This window comes from Micrasema longulum, unplaced genomic scaffold (genome assembly GCF_059751315.1).
Source record: "Micrasema longulum isolate JH-2025_06_02 unplaced genomic scaffold, ASM5975131v1 h1tg001328l, whole genome shotgun sequence".
NCBI classification, from domain to species: Eukaryota; Metazoa; Arthropoda; class Insecta; order Trichoptera; family Brachycentridae; genus Micrasema; species Micrasema longulum.
Genome location: NW_028278515.1, coordinates 259,588 through 274,437, shown reverse-complemented (window position 1 = coordinate 274,437; position 14,850 = coordinate 259,588). Strand labels below are relative to the sequence as shown.

General features: G+C 32.5%; 1 protein-coding gene across 3 annotated transcripts in view; it reads left to right on the top strand.

The window, feature by feature from the left end:
- Positions 1-14,753, top strand: part of Grip (Glutamate receptor interacting protein) — a 54,052-nt gene extending 39,299 nt beyond the window's left edge. For 2 of the 3 annotated variants that reach the window (XM_088235088.1, XM_088235090.1), the window contains 14 exons: positions 7,203-7,408; positions 7,885-8,159; positions 8,514-8,698; positions 8,863-8,976; positions 9,062-9,224; positions 9,886-10,112; positions 10,199-10,344; positions 10,458-10,827; positions 10,914-11,069; positions 11,154-11,345; positions 11,447-12,049; positions 12,964-13,160; positions 13,247-13,345; positions 13,471-14,753. In XM_088235088.1, coding sequence (XP_088091214.1) covers positions 7,203-7,408; positions 7,885-8,159; positions 8,514-8,698; positions 8,863-8,976; positions 9,062-9,224; positions 9,886-10,112; positions 10,199-10,344; positions 10,458-10,827; positions 10,914-11,069; positions 11,154-11,345; positions 11,447-12,049; positions 12,964-13,160; positions 13,247-13,345; positions 13,471-13,539 — 3,002 coding nt within the window. In that variant the 3' untranslated portion in view covers positions 13,540-14,753. The remainder of the gene's footprint in view (positions 1-7,202; positions 7,409-7,884; positions 8,160-8,513; positions 8,699-8,862; positions 8,977-9,061; positions 9,225-9,885; positions 10,113-10,198; positions 10,345-10,457; positions 10,828-10,913; positions 11,070-11,153; positions 11,346-11,446; positions 12,050-12,963; positions 13,161-13,246; positions 13,346-13,470) is intronic. The other variant, XM_088235089.1, reaches the window with a different exon arrangement.
- Positions 14,754-14,850: the final 97 nt, after the last annotated feature.

The window sequence follows — 14,850 nt, the reverse complement described above, 5'->3', positions numbered from 1 at the left end:
AGCGATGTTTATCTTTTAAATATACTTACTGTGTTTGTACTTACCTGAATATTTTTTGTAAATGCCCCTTGGGCGTATTGTAAAATTAAATAAATAAATAAAAAATAAATAAATAATGAGTAACGCTTAGCGAGCAAATTCAGTGGTCCCATCTTCCTCGTAATAACCGAGTTCGACTGTATAAGGAATGTAAGGAAAGAATCTGATTGGGATCCATAGAAAGCGAATGTTGTTTATAAACATTTAAAAACAAACTTTTTTCATACACAAAAAAACAACATCCTTCCATTTTTTTGTATACGCATTCTCGTGGAATGCAACCCTGGTAGGTCGATGAAAAAAGATTTATGCTTCTAACGTTTTTTTTATACATATTCGATTAAAAATTTTAATATCTACGAACACACGGAGCGAAAAGATCTACATTTCGCTGAAAACCGCACGTAAATAGGTTAAGCTGTTTAAGAGGAGTTCAGAGACATCACACGTACAGAAGAATTATATAAATAAAGATTATGAACTTGATTTCAAAATTGATATCTGCATAGGTACTTATTCCTAAACAGATGATAATATACATACATCACATGCATAATTTTATGTAGGTAGGTACTGTCCGATACTGGCAATTGAAATAAAACTTATGCACTTTTCTCTTTGTTACATTGTTGTCAAACTCATCAAGGAAGGTTCACTCGGTATTAGGTACATATAAATAATTTTCGTCTTCCATCTTTTTTGATTAACAGGAGTAATACTGCGCGATATTTCATATTCTAATATGTTTTTCGTTTTTGACAACTCTGATACTTTGAAAATAAATTAATATTTGCTTCTTATGTTTTCATCGTCTTAATATACAGGATGTTCTTTAAACCCTGTCACATCCGAAACCACGATGATCAGTATAGGCAAGAAGACATATTAGCATATTTAAAAAATATTTAGAACGAAGAAAATTTTTAAAAATAAAATATTGTAAAAAAAACCAATGGTTGCTTACTTCTGCAGGGGAGAAGCGAGGGGGGCGCGGACGTGCGGTTGACAGTGTATCAGGCTCCCCCCTCCCCCCTCCTCGTTTCACCACTACAGGAGTTAGCAACCATTTGTTTTTTATTTATCTTTTATTTTTTAAGATTTTAGTCGTTCTAAAAATTTCTTTTAATGTGCCAATATGTCTTCTTGCTCATACTGATCATCGTGGTTTCGGATGTGACAGGGCTTAAAGAACACCCTGTATTTATTATCATTATGCGTTGTTTTTTATACACTCTCTTCTTTTAGAAGTTGATAGTTTATAAAAAGTTTTAGAAGTGTGAAAAAAAGGAGAAAAAATCCATTTACATGAATATTTAATTACATTGATCGTATAAGAGTAGGCGCTACGTAGTTAAAAAATTAATCACTTAATGAGGAACTTCAGCCCTACGGGAAATTGGATACAATGAATGTTTTCTGGCGCGCGGTAAAAATTGGCGGATTAAATTTTACTGCAAAGTTTCCTGAAAATGTACGAAAAAAATAATCTAAAATATTTTAATGAAAACGAACTACTTTGAACGACGTCACTGGTCATATGAATCAACCAATGATAAGAGAGTTATGGAAGATTTTCGGTGAGCTTGCCGTATATGGACCAATGGGCAGAACTAATTGAGAACAAGCGGAAGAGAACCTCTGACGCCACACGCGGAGTCATTTTAGAAATACAAAACTTTAAAAAATCATAGTGCTGATAATACGATGTAATAGTCTATAAACAAACTTATTTTTTTCAACCACTGAACTTCTTTATTGTCTCATAACTGTAGCCTAGAACAGAGCTATTTTTTTAAAAATTAATAATAGGTACATTGTATACATACAGCATACATGGTCACCACAGCAGAAGATATTAGCTTCAGACATAACAGGTTTCCTATTTTGATCCATAGTAATTAGTAATTACAAATATTAAATTAATAATGAGTAAATATTACTCGTTTGATTAGTAGCGTCAATAAAACTAAATAGTTCTAATTCAATAGAATATCCGCACCCAACACCTGAGCATCTGTTACATGAAGGTAAAGTGATCAGTCTAACGCTTCGGGTACCAGCCCAGAGACAATGAAATATCGCAGTGTAAAACCACTTTTCAAACAAATATTTCACGTCGACATTGCTAGGAATCGAACCCGGAACCTAGAGCAATTATAGGACACGGACCAATTGACAAAATATTCCATCGCTTTAATATTATTCTTACATAAAAATATCGATGTAAATAGTCTTTTAAATTGTATTTTTACATTAAAATTTAAAACACCATACGTCTATCATCAATTACATTTGGTGTTTATTTTGTAGAACTCCATATTTAAACTTATAATATTAGAAATCAAACACTGATTTGAGTCTACTAAACACTTTATTTTATTTTTACAAATATAAAAACAAATATTTCGTGACAATTGTTCTTTGTTATAAATTTTTCCGGAATTCAAATAACAACAACAACAAACCATCACGTCGTTCCCCCGTAGGGGTAGGCAGAGAGGATAGAACGCCATAACACTATATCTTGGCATACAGACCTCGCTTCCTCGACATTCATACATCTTCTTATGCACGCACGCCGATTATTCCTACTTTTGACATGTCCATCTTCAAGTATTTGATGGACTTGATCGTGCCATGTCTTTCTCGGTCTTCCTCGTTTTCTGCATCCATCAACATTTGCATCGTAGATCCTTTTAGTCGTTATTTTACTGTCCATTCGCTCTACATGTCCAAACCAACGCAGCACCCCTTTCTTAATTCTGTCAATAATGCATGTCTCAGCCTTACACACTTCACGGATCTCGACATTTGTGCACCTATCATACATCGTTTTACCACACATTCGCCTGAGGGATCGCATTTCGACAGCAAATGCCTTAATTTCCCATTACCAATTAAACACTTAGCCTAGCCCTTAACTATTAGTTGATCCCACAATTATGATTAATGTACATGCTGTAGTTCATAAGATTATTTATATTTTTTACAGAATTATTGTATAACTATATAAAGACATTCAATCCATCTAATCCATCTTCACATTTGTTAGGAAATGTCCTAACAGGCGAAACAATTGTCTTGATTTTTTTTGTTTTTATATCTGTAAAAATAAAATAAAATGTTCAGTAGACTCAAATCAGTGTTTGATTTCTTGTATTATAAGTTTACAATTATTATTGTGAGCGATGTATGCATTACAATATGACAATGCGTAGATTTGCACATTATGAATGATTACATTAAAAAATACGACCTGGCATTTTCGCTTTGTTGAGTGGTTAATTTCAGAAATAAATTAGAGTATTTCTTAACTTTCTTATGTCCAAGCAAAATTTTGCTCGTATTTTAACATTATTTATTCTCTGTAGCGGATGCTTTTCTGATTTACCGCCTGAAAACTTATTGCATGGCGTGACCAAAAGCGTTGACATTATTATGAGCGAAACAGACGTCTGACTTCTGTCTGAAAACGCAATGGTTGGCGTAGTTATTTTTCGAAAACCGCACGCGTAAAAAAATATTCGGAGCTTTGTCTCAGAAAACGTTTTTATTTTTGCGTAGCGAAACGACCAACGAACATGTTGTTGTAATTAATGTGCATTATCACTGAATGAACATTCTTATGAATACCTACCGCAGAAAATAAAAAATAACAAACACACATAAGGATAGATTTATAAATTAAATGTGAATACAGAGAGGGAATCAAGAATTTGACATTAATTTGCAGACAAAGAGGTACATTTTATACTGCTTGTATTTATCACATGCACAACATAATAAAATTTATAATGTATTAATTTCTAATTGTGAAATCCGGTACTTACCGAGAAACACATTTTATCAGTTGTTTTATTGCCTCTCTTGATTTTATTATCAATCGGTAAAATTTACCCATTCCAACTATAATAAACATTACATATAAGTCCGCGTCATGGACATCCAAGAGGTCTGGGGTTCGATTCCCGACGTGGTCGACATAAAATATTGATTTAAAAATTTATTTTACAATGTAATATTCATAGCCCCTGGACTGGCACCCAAAGCTTAAGACGGATCATCTAACCTTCATGTAGCAAAAAACTATCAAGATACGCTGCGATTAGTGTACCAATGCAGTACCCTATGCACCATTAGGTACGGAAAGGGGAATGATGATGATTATGATGACCTATAATTTATTATGCACGGGAAATGAACGGTATCTACACCAAAATCAACAATCAAGGGCCCAAAACAGAAAATTATGGGATCGGAAGGTAATGCCATACGCATAACTTTAAAGGTCATTTTCTATTCGGCGCAAGACTAACTTTTATATACCAATTTACCCTTAGTTTAATTAAGTTTTATCTGACCAAAGCTTATTTATATGCGACTATTACGGAACCCTAAAAAATAAATAATCTAAAAAAGTAGGAAGTACCCGACACGCGTAATTCCGTACATCGTTTGTCTAATGTACATTCTTTCGAAGCTCAATAAAGCACGATTAAAGGTATTTGTACGAATGATAAAATGACTTTCAATCACACATTTACTAAAGTTTTTTTTACATAGGTAAATTAATTCGCAAAATTCACAATAATAATTATCCGCAGAAGTCTCGCCGCTGCATAAAACATGTGATCAATTTGCGCATGAGTAGAATTATTTTTTTAACTAGGTAAAGTTTAAAATCTTCTCTTAGTATTGCTTTTTTAAATTCTAAAGATTAGTTAAAATACTGTTTTTTCTTCATTTACTCTGAGCGTGTTTTTATATTTTTAAACTATTTTTAATAAAGAACTGCTTTCAAAAATAATAAATTGCTTTTCTTAACATGTTATATATATATATATATATATATATAGTTGGATAATTTATATAGCGCCATTTTTGTGAAAATCACCTCAAGGGCGCTGTACAATTAAAAAATATCCCAGTACGTCTTGCAGCTACAGAGCGCATAGACGGTTGGGATTCTAGTTCCTCGTTTTCAATTAAGATCAATCAAAAATTATAACAGATAGGAGCTAGATTACAGGACGTCTTGCAGCTACAGAGCGCATTGACAGTTAGAAATTTAGCCCCCATTTACACATTTTAAAAATTGACAAATAAATTTAGTGTATTAATGATACTAAAAAAATATATAAATAATATGAATAATAAAAAGGAGTAAGATTACAACACGTCTTGCAGCCACTAAGCGTATAGACGATTGGAATTCTAGACCACATTTACAAAATTTAAGTATTTTAAAGTTGATATATGAAAGCTAGATAACCAATCATCGTGCAGCTACAAAGCGCATGGACGAGTGGAATTCAAGCAAAGTTAAAATGTTATCAATAAATTTACAAAAAATAGAGCATAGTAGTAAGTTTGTCAAGTGTTCATGCCAAGAAGTAAGCAATAAAAAACTAAATAAATAAAGCACGGTATCAACTCCATGGTTAACAAAGGGAGATAGATGTCCGAAGAGAATCTTTTGTAGACAGTAGGTAGATACCGTCACCATGTGGTCCACTGGCTGCTGGAGAATTTCTGGAAATGCACGTGTGTAGACTGGGGGATTATGTATATTGTTCCAACGACTTGGTGTCCATTTTGTTATTATTATTAAAGTTGTTTTTTAAATTAACTTTAATTTCTTGTCTTTAATTTATTTTATTGTTTCTTCTCGTCTGTTCTTTTTTAAATTCCTAATACATAAATATATTTTTCCTTTTTGAAAATGTTTTTTATTCTCTTTTATTTAAATTCATACTTTTTAATTACTTTTAGTAAGTTTTTTTAATTTTTCATATATTTCCACTTATGTTAATACTCACTAGATACTTTTATTTACTTACTTTAATATTTAAACTAATATTAGTTATGTTTTTTTCCCTTATAAAATATTATTGTACTAAAAAAAATTAAAATAGTTAATTTGATAACCTTAGCATATAATAAAATATATAAAATGGAAACTTCACTGGTCCATTAGAATTAAATCTAATTTTGATCACTACAAAATTATTTAATTGTACTGTATGTTTCCTAAATAAAAGAAAATATAAATAAATAAAATGATACATCTGTGCCATAACTTTCCGTTCTTACCAAATTCTTCGCATATAACTCACATTATCTCATCTTAACTTTATGTTCTTTCCCCGCATTGGCAAATCTGAATTAAACTTTGATAAATAGAGCAAAGAGGTCAAGTAGTGTTAGCTTGCTGTAATACAAATAGTTATGGCGGTTAATACCGTAGTGTACTGAATTAACCGAAAATGTATATTTATCGTCAAAGTCCTGTAGTTACAAAAATATGCGCAACTAAGTGCTGCATCGTCGATAACATCAAGCTAAATATGCTATTGAAAATTAATTTCAATACCGTCACTACATAACTCTATAAAGACATATACTTACGGCTTATATTCCGATATTAAAATGTAACAGTGAGTGTGAAATCACATCACATCTAATGGCATCGCTAGCTCTCCGCTGACTGATGTAATACGTTGTGAGTTGTGAGGGTGCGAGACTACACTGAACAAACGAGTATGACTGATACAAACATATTTAACCTGCTTTCTTCCAACTTAAAACTGCTGTATGGAATTGCCCGCTGTATGGTATTACCCTTAGCTCATCTACTGAGTTTTGAGAATAGATTCCTCAGACGAATCTTGGGTGTACGGCGGTTTGGCTCTGTGATAAACGAAGAAGTAAGAGAATGGACGCAGCAAACTCAGGTGACAACTGTCGGCAAGTGGAAGCGACACGGTTGGCTGGGGATACCTCCTGCTTGCCTACTTTACAAGGCATCAGGTTCTCGATGTCCTGGACGTCCACTGCTGACTGATCGTCGGCAGTTCATGTCAGAACTACGAGACGCAAACCTGACTTGGGAGGATGCACGGGAGCTGGCAGCTGACAGAGATGCCTGGAGGCTCTTTGTGGATACCATATGCTCAAAGTAGAGAGCAGACACAGAATGATTGATAAATAAATAACAATTATTGTGTATCTACTATCTGCATAATAAAGTTTTTTTATCATTTAATAAAAACAAAGCATTTTCAGCAGCTGTTATTTCCCTTATTAAAGTTTCTAAGTATTTTTGTATACCTTTTTAGCTAGTCTCATTCTTACTAAGTAGTTGCAATGTTTGCTCTATGTAGATTCCCAAAGCTCGCTGTGCATCACCAGCCGGGTGACGCAGGTGTCGGTGGAGAGGGAGGGAGGGTCGCTGGGGGTGACGCTGCGGGCAGCGGGGGGAGGCGCACGAGGCCGGGGGGCGCTACTAGTGACGCACGTGCGCCCTGGGGGGCCCGCTCAACGCACGCACAGGATCAAACCCGGGGACAGGCTGCTCAAAGTTGACAGTGTAAGGTGCCTTGCAAATACTAAACAACGGGGGACATTGTAATACACAGAACCTATGTCAATATTGTATCGCGAATGTTTTTTATTTTGACAAAAAGTAATACTTGCCTTATGATTTACCCAAATATTTCAATTTTTCAACACGTAGTAAATAACTCACTATTAGAAGATGGAAATCGAGTTGGGGTAGAGTGAGGTTTGAACCTCGGAGTTCTGATGTGTAAGTCCATAACACCAGCCACGGAACCTCAAATCAATTCATTTATATATAGATGTTTAAATAAGGGCAGAATAGTGAATGTTACACAGTGTGTAAAGTGGCCACTTAAACCAGCCGATGACAGGTCATAGGCCCTGTGGTTGCCTAGACTTCTATATTACCTTCTCCAAAATGTTCTTCATCTCTGTTGTAATATGTTCATTTATTAACTTATAGTCAAAATCATAACGTATTTAAATTACCTTGTTTTATTCTAGATTTCCCTGGCAAACAAATCCATATCAGAAGCGTACCAAATTCTACAGAACTGTCCTTCCGTCACAATTTTAACGATAGAATATGACATCTCTATTATGGAATCAGTTAAATTTGCAACGGGTCCTCTACTTATAGAGATAGAAAGAGGTTGTAACGAAGGACTTGGGCTCATGCTTACTGATAAGGGTTTCAACGAGGAATGCTTCGGGCCCAATGCGGATGGACAGCCGGGAATATTTGTTCAATCAATACTTCCTGCAACCATATCAGACAGGTAATTACTAATATTTAATACTTTATCCTAATTGGACTCGTGAAACATAAGACCGATAATTTAAAACACTGCATTTAACATTGTTTCTTAATTCACAGGTTTAACAGTTACCATTCCTATTTACAATAATCTTGACAATTTTATAATGAATTAAATCTAAAAACTTTCTTAAAATGTCAATATACCCATTGACAAAATTGTACCGACTTGTGGATAACATGTTATTATCAACACTACTTAGACTCTTAATATTCATGAATGGATACATACATGTTTTGTCAAATAGCGCCACTGAATGCAATGCAGAAACAGTTTTAATTTTTAACCTTGATCTAATAAAAAAATCGTTCATAGGTGCGGAGCTCTGCACCCAGGAGATCAGATATTAGCAGTGGATGACCTTACAGTAGAGAGTACTTCTTACACTCCAGAGGAAGTAATGTGTTACATGGAAAACTGCTGCGCAAAACAGTTTACTCAACTTCAAATTCTACCAGTACACATGCTATTAAAAAACTATAGAATGGGGAAAACGAGGGGTAATTGCATATTTTTTACTTTTGAATTGTGGATACCTGTTTTAAACATAATATATTATGCTATATTTGCACGAGCATCTTCTTCAGTTTTTAGGTTTCCAATATTGATATTCATAATATTGTAAAAGGCCAACCAAAATAATAACTAGTGAATCTTTCTTTAGGTCAACCTGGAAGCCCAATATCCGGAATGTCAACACTAAACTCGAGGAAATCTCACCGACAAAATCGACAGCATAGACAAAGTTCCGTACCCAAAACCTTTGACGGGGATCCAGGTAAGATTCAATACAAGGGGAATGTTTGAATCTCATTTATTTATTTTATAAATCTTAAGTTAAATTGGATACTTCTCATTTGTAGATTACCTCCATCTGAATTTTGTCACAGGAGTTGGAGTTTGTCGATCTGAGATCCTTACTGTACAGTTAGAAATACCTCCGAGTCATGATAGTGGTATCACCGTATGCGAAGATAGAGAGTTATTACTGATATCACACATTACCCACCAATCACCAGCGTACAGGTAAAACAAATGTTCCAAATTAATTCATACATTCACAATTTTTTATTATTTTTATTTATTTAAAATATATTCCCAAGTCCCAACTCCATGAAACCAAAGTATTGTGTTGAGTTGGGACAATGGGGAAGTTAAGTGGTTTTTAAAATATTTTTATTTATCATATTATCAGCACTATGATTTTTTAACGTTTTGTAATTACTCCGCGTGTAACATCGCAAGTTCTCTTCCGTGAGTTCTGTTGATTGGTGAATTAGCTTCCCGTAAACCGGAAATCTATCACAACACTATCATTGGCTGATTTGGAATGACTAGTGACGTCGTTCAAAGTAGTTCATTTTTATGAAAATCATTTTTATTTATTTTTTATACATTTTCAAGAAAAATTACCCTAAAATTTAATGTTCCAATTTTTACCGCACGTAAGAAAACATTTTCAAATCTAATTTCTCGTAGCACTGAACTTCCTCATTTGGCAAAAAAATAACTCATATTTAAGTAATTATCTAGTTACAATGGAATTCTATCAATAATCATCAATAAAATACATAAATTATATTAATTTATTTTTATTATTATTCACAATAAGTAGTAAAAATGTCCACTTCTTCAACACTAGACCCATTAAACAAAATAATGTACCTTCGTTATTTTTTATGTTTAGAAGTGGATGTCTTCAATTGGGAGATCGGATCATTTCAATAAATTCACTGCAAAATTTGACAGCCAGTGCGGCTAATGATGTTCTCCAAAAACGTAACGATACAGATTGTACAAGATATCTCAATATTAAAGTTGAATTCAGTATGGCTGATTCAGTAGAAGCTTCTAGCGGAGTATTCAATGTTAAATTGGCCAAGAGCGGAGCAGGACTTGGTGTAACCATCACAGGTAGGCGAACACACAAACTTATACACAAATCACAGAGGATATTTATACTGAGAATCCAAAACTGTATCAATAATATTGTTTATTAGGTAACAAGCAGAGAACGCAGAATGCCGAAGAGCCTATGATTATTTCACATATTAAGGTCGGTTCAGTGGCATACAGAAGTGGAACTTTAGCAGTTGGAGATCAACTAGTGGCAATAGATGCACAGCCATTGCATAATCTTTCATTAGTGAGTACATGTTTTTAAAAGAACTATTGTAATATGGTAGTTATTGAATATTTCCAAAGTTGGCATTGTGTAGATTTTTTATTATTTCTTAAAACAACTATTTTCCTTTTAAGGATGCTGCATTCAACATTCTTCAAAATTTTCCTGATGATATAATAACATTGACAGTTAGAAAAATGGACACAAGGAATGACTGGAGGGATGTTTGTAATTCAACAATAAAACCTAACTTTAATTACGGAATGGAATCTCCTTCTTCGATAAATTCCTCAATCAACTCTGGAAGTACTTACGCCAGAGTTGTGAAACACAATCATCCTACGAATGATAAGAGTAGCATTAATAATTCTGACAATAACAATCATTGTGAAGAAACTGTATTTGATGTTGAATTGATTAAACAAAATGAAGGACCATTAGGATTAACAATCGCGGGTAGTGAGGATGCTACTCAACCAATTGTATTGAGTGGATTAATTAGAGGTGATATTACAAATTCCTTCGTTTCATAAAACACGGAACAGAACATGGAACCCACATATAAGACAGTTATATTTTGTTTGTTCTAGGCGGTATAGCTGAAAAGTCAGGATTATTGAAAATAGGTGATCAAATTTTATCTATAAATGGACAAAGTGTGTATCAAAAACCCCTATCTGAAGCCATTAACATGCTTCAAAACTCTAATCAACGAGTTCTCCTAAAAGTATTGAGAAAAGGACAGTGTAAGAAATATTTGTTTATCTCTCTAAAACACTTTAAATCTACATTTTAAAAAAGTAAATTAAAAAACTTTTTTTTTTAAATAGATGGAGCTGCATCGAAGATAACTGTACCGGTTATTGTAGAGAAAACTCCATATAATAATAATAATCGAGATTCCAACAATTTCACAAATAACTCGCAGTCCAGTCCAGGTCTGGCATCTATTGATAGCGCTGTAGAGTCGTGGGACAGTCAACCTCCTATATCCGATACTCTGAGAGACAATATACTATCAGGTAACACCAATTATTTACTCTCATGAACACATACAAGTGCATATACCATATTGTTTATATTACTTTTAATGAATTATAAAAATGTGTGAATTTTAATTCAGGTAAGGATGGGTGTATTGATTCCACAGATGATCAATTTAAAAATAATGAAAATCGAATGTCATATTTACCTACCGATGAAAATAAACTACTCGCTTCAGGATACAGAATACAAGAAAACTCACCAATAGATTCCAGTGATCTTCCTTTACCGAATTATAGTTTCACAAATACTTTACGGACATTTAAAGCTGAAAAAAGTCCTTTTTCTAACGACAATAGCAATAGATTTAAATTAAACGAAAATTTTAATCAGAATTTTGAAGGAACAAACAATTTTGTAACAAATCACTTCAATAGAAATAACGAAGCATACTGCGATGATGATCAACACAATTTGTTCAATAAACTCGATTCCAATAACAGTCGCTTTAAAGATGCAAGTCCTTTCAACATTCACGCTTCTCAATTAAGACCACCAAATAAACGAATTCATGATAACAATTCTGACAGTGGATCGAGCGGCAATAACAGTGGCTTTTCTAATATGACAGAGAATAATGGACAACGTAAACCTTATGATGGACAAAGAAACATCGCCAACTTCCAATTACCTAGTGTCTTTCAACTACCGGGAACGTCTAACTATGACTCTGATTTACAAGGTATTTAAATATCATAACATTTACTTAAATAGACACAATATTATGGTACAACGAGGAAATTTAGTTTTATTTTTATTAATTTTACTAGTTAACTAAATCAAAACCTTTTTGGTTCGTGTTATTTTGCCAAAAATATGTAGCCTGTTAATTATTTTTCAAGCTATACCATACACTTGAGTGCAAGAAAATATATAGCCTGTAGAGTGTGAATTATTTTTCAAGCTATTACCATACACTTGAGAGCAAGAAAATATGTAGCCTGTAGAGTGTGAATTATTTTTCAAGCTATTACCATACACTTGAGTGCAAGAAAATATGTAGCCTGTAGAGTGTGAATTATTTTTCAAGCTATTACCATACACTTGAGTGCAAGAAAATATGTAGCCTGTAGAGTGTTAATTATTTTTCAAGCTATAACATACACTTGAGTTCAAGAAAATATTTTTAAAATGCAATTTCGGATAGAACTTATCTTCCTCATTGAAATACACCAATATGAAAAATAACCCAAAATGTTTCAATTGAACAAAGTTTTCGCTTTGTGCATTTTAGTTCATCAAAAATGACTGAAATATTTGGGAATGCTAACAAACAAAATATTTATTTAATAAAATAAATAAAAACAGCTTGTTAAAGAAGCTTGTGCAGCTTTGAAACCGGTCGGTAGAAAAAATTCAAAATAAGTGGTTAAAAACAAAGTTGTTTTTATTTATTTTACTATAATGAATAACCACAAAGTTAGTGCTTCAAATATAAAATTTAAAATATTTATTTATTTATTAGCGCCCAAAGAGGTTTTACATAATACACAGAGATTATAAACAGTGTCTACATAATATTAAAATAGTTATACAAATAAAGTAAAATATACCCTCTGTTCGTTGTTAGTAGTAAAGTAATGTGTGATATTTTAGGTTTCTACAATTTAGATTCTTTGGCAAACCAAGGAACAATCCACAATGTGACATTATACAAAGATGTAATTTATGATGACTACGGGTTTTCTGTTTCGGATGGCCTGTATGAAAGAGGAGTTTATATTAATCGAATAAGGAAAGGGGGTCCTGCGGACATAGTAGGCTTGCTAAGACCATTTGACAGGATCTTACAGGTAATCAGGAATATATATTATTTTGCTATATTCAAATATTGCTTAAATACAACTTTGCAAAATAATGTAATTGTATATTATTCTAGGTTAATGGAACAAGAACTGTGGACTTTGATTGTTGCTTGACAGTTCCTCTAATTGCTTCAGCGGGCGACAGGATTGAAATAGTTTTACAAAGACTTAAGGTGATTTTATTCATAATAATTTTCCTAAAACTGCAATAATTTTATTTATTATTATAATAATAGTATACAAAAAATATATTTGATATTAATATGAAAATAAAAATGTATTGAATTGTTTGTTTTAGGATTCATGGAGTGATGAAAACAATTCTAACACATTAGAATCAAATAATGTCGTAACAAAAACCATTTAAATACCATTTATTGAATATTTCTCAATTATGAAAATTATGTGATCTGATCATTTCCTCACTGGAAAATCCTATGCTAAAAAATACATTACAATCACATTTTCAACTATTATTCAACAAAACATGAAATAGAGTGTGCTTAAATGTGGATAAAAAGTGTTATGTAATGTGTTGACGATATATTTTTTGTTGTAAAAATCTTTAAAAATTAACGCAAGTAACCGATATACTGAAATATCGGGCGACTACCATAAAGGTTTTATTTGTATCTAAATGTATTATTAAATAATTGTAAATGCCACCAAAAAAAATAGAGAAAATCAAATAATTACAACCAAAGATGACAATATTGTAAATTACTCTTGTTTACATGATATTATTATGTCAATTTTGTAAAGTAAAGCTAAACTTGTAGCCTTTTTATGTACATATGTATTTGTAATGAAATACTGGCAATAAGTATTTTCACATGATTATACAAATATTAAAACAAAGTAGCTAAGTGATGTTCAATTGAGGATCATAATATATAAGCATTACATACTTAACAACTATTATTGCCAGCCAAATCTAAGTTATTCAAACTAACGTTTACTATGTCGAACCATTATGCAATTGTATTAGATTTATCAGTAGAAACATGTAAATCGAGTGTTTGTCTTGTCAACTACAATTTTAAGTACATATATGTGTAACTATTTTTATATTAAAATATTGCTACCTAACTGTGTATAGATACATATGTAAATATTAATATATTGGGTGTTAACATAAGTTTTATCTGTTTTTTTTCCAAATGAAGAGAACATGAAGACAAAAAAAATAAAAATACAACAAATTAGTAAATAATGAATTCTCCTTCATTATTTTACAACATATTAGTCAATAATTCATAGCGTCTTCACCGTACACTGGTGAGCATCCTTGACAGATTTATTTCCTCGATTGAAGGCAAACAACAGAAGGGGTGTCGAAAATGCTCACTTTTGTCTATTTTACACTCCTTTTTGGGCTTGTAATCAAATAAATAATATATGTAACATAAAAGCAAACACAATTTCATGTAGAGTAGAAAAAAATATTTCGAATGACGTACAACTTTTACCGTTTTGATTTACGTTTGGTACTCATTTTTAAATTTGGAAAAAAACTAATACAACTTATGCTAACACCTAATATTTTTTCCCTTCGACCTAATAAAGCTCAGCCGAAATCAAGTGGTGTTATCACTAGAGCCCTCACAGGGCACTGCAGATTGAACAAACACCTTGCTAGAATGAACCTTTCCAAAACTTCCAGATGTAGGTTCTGCAG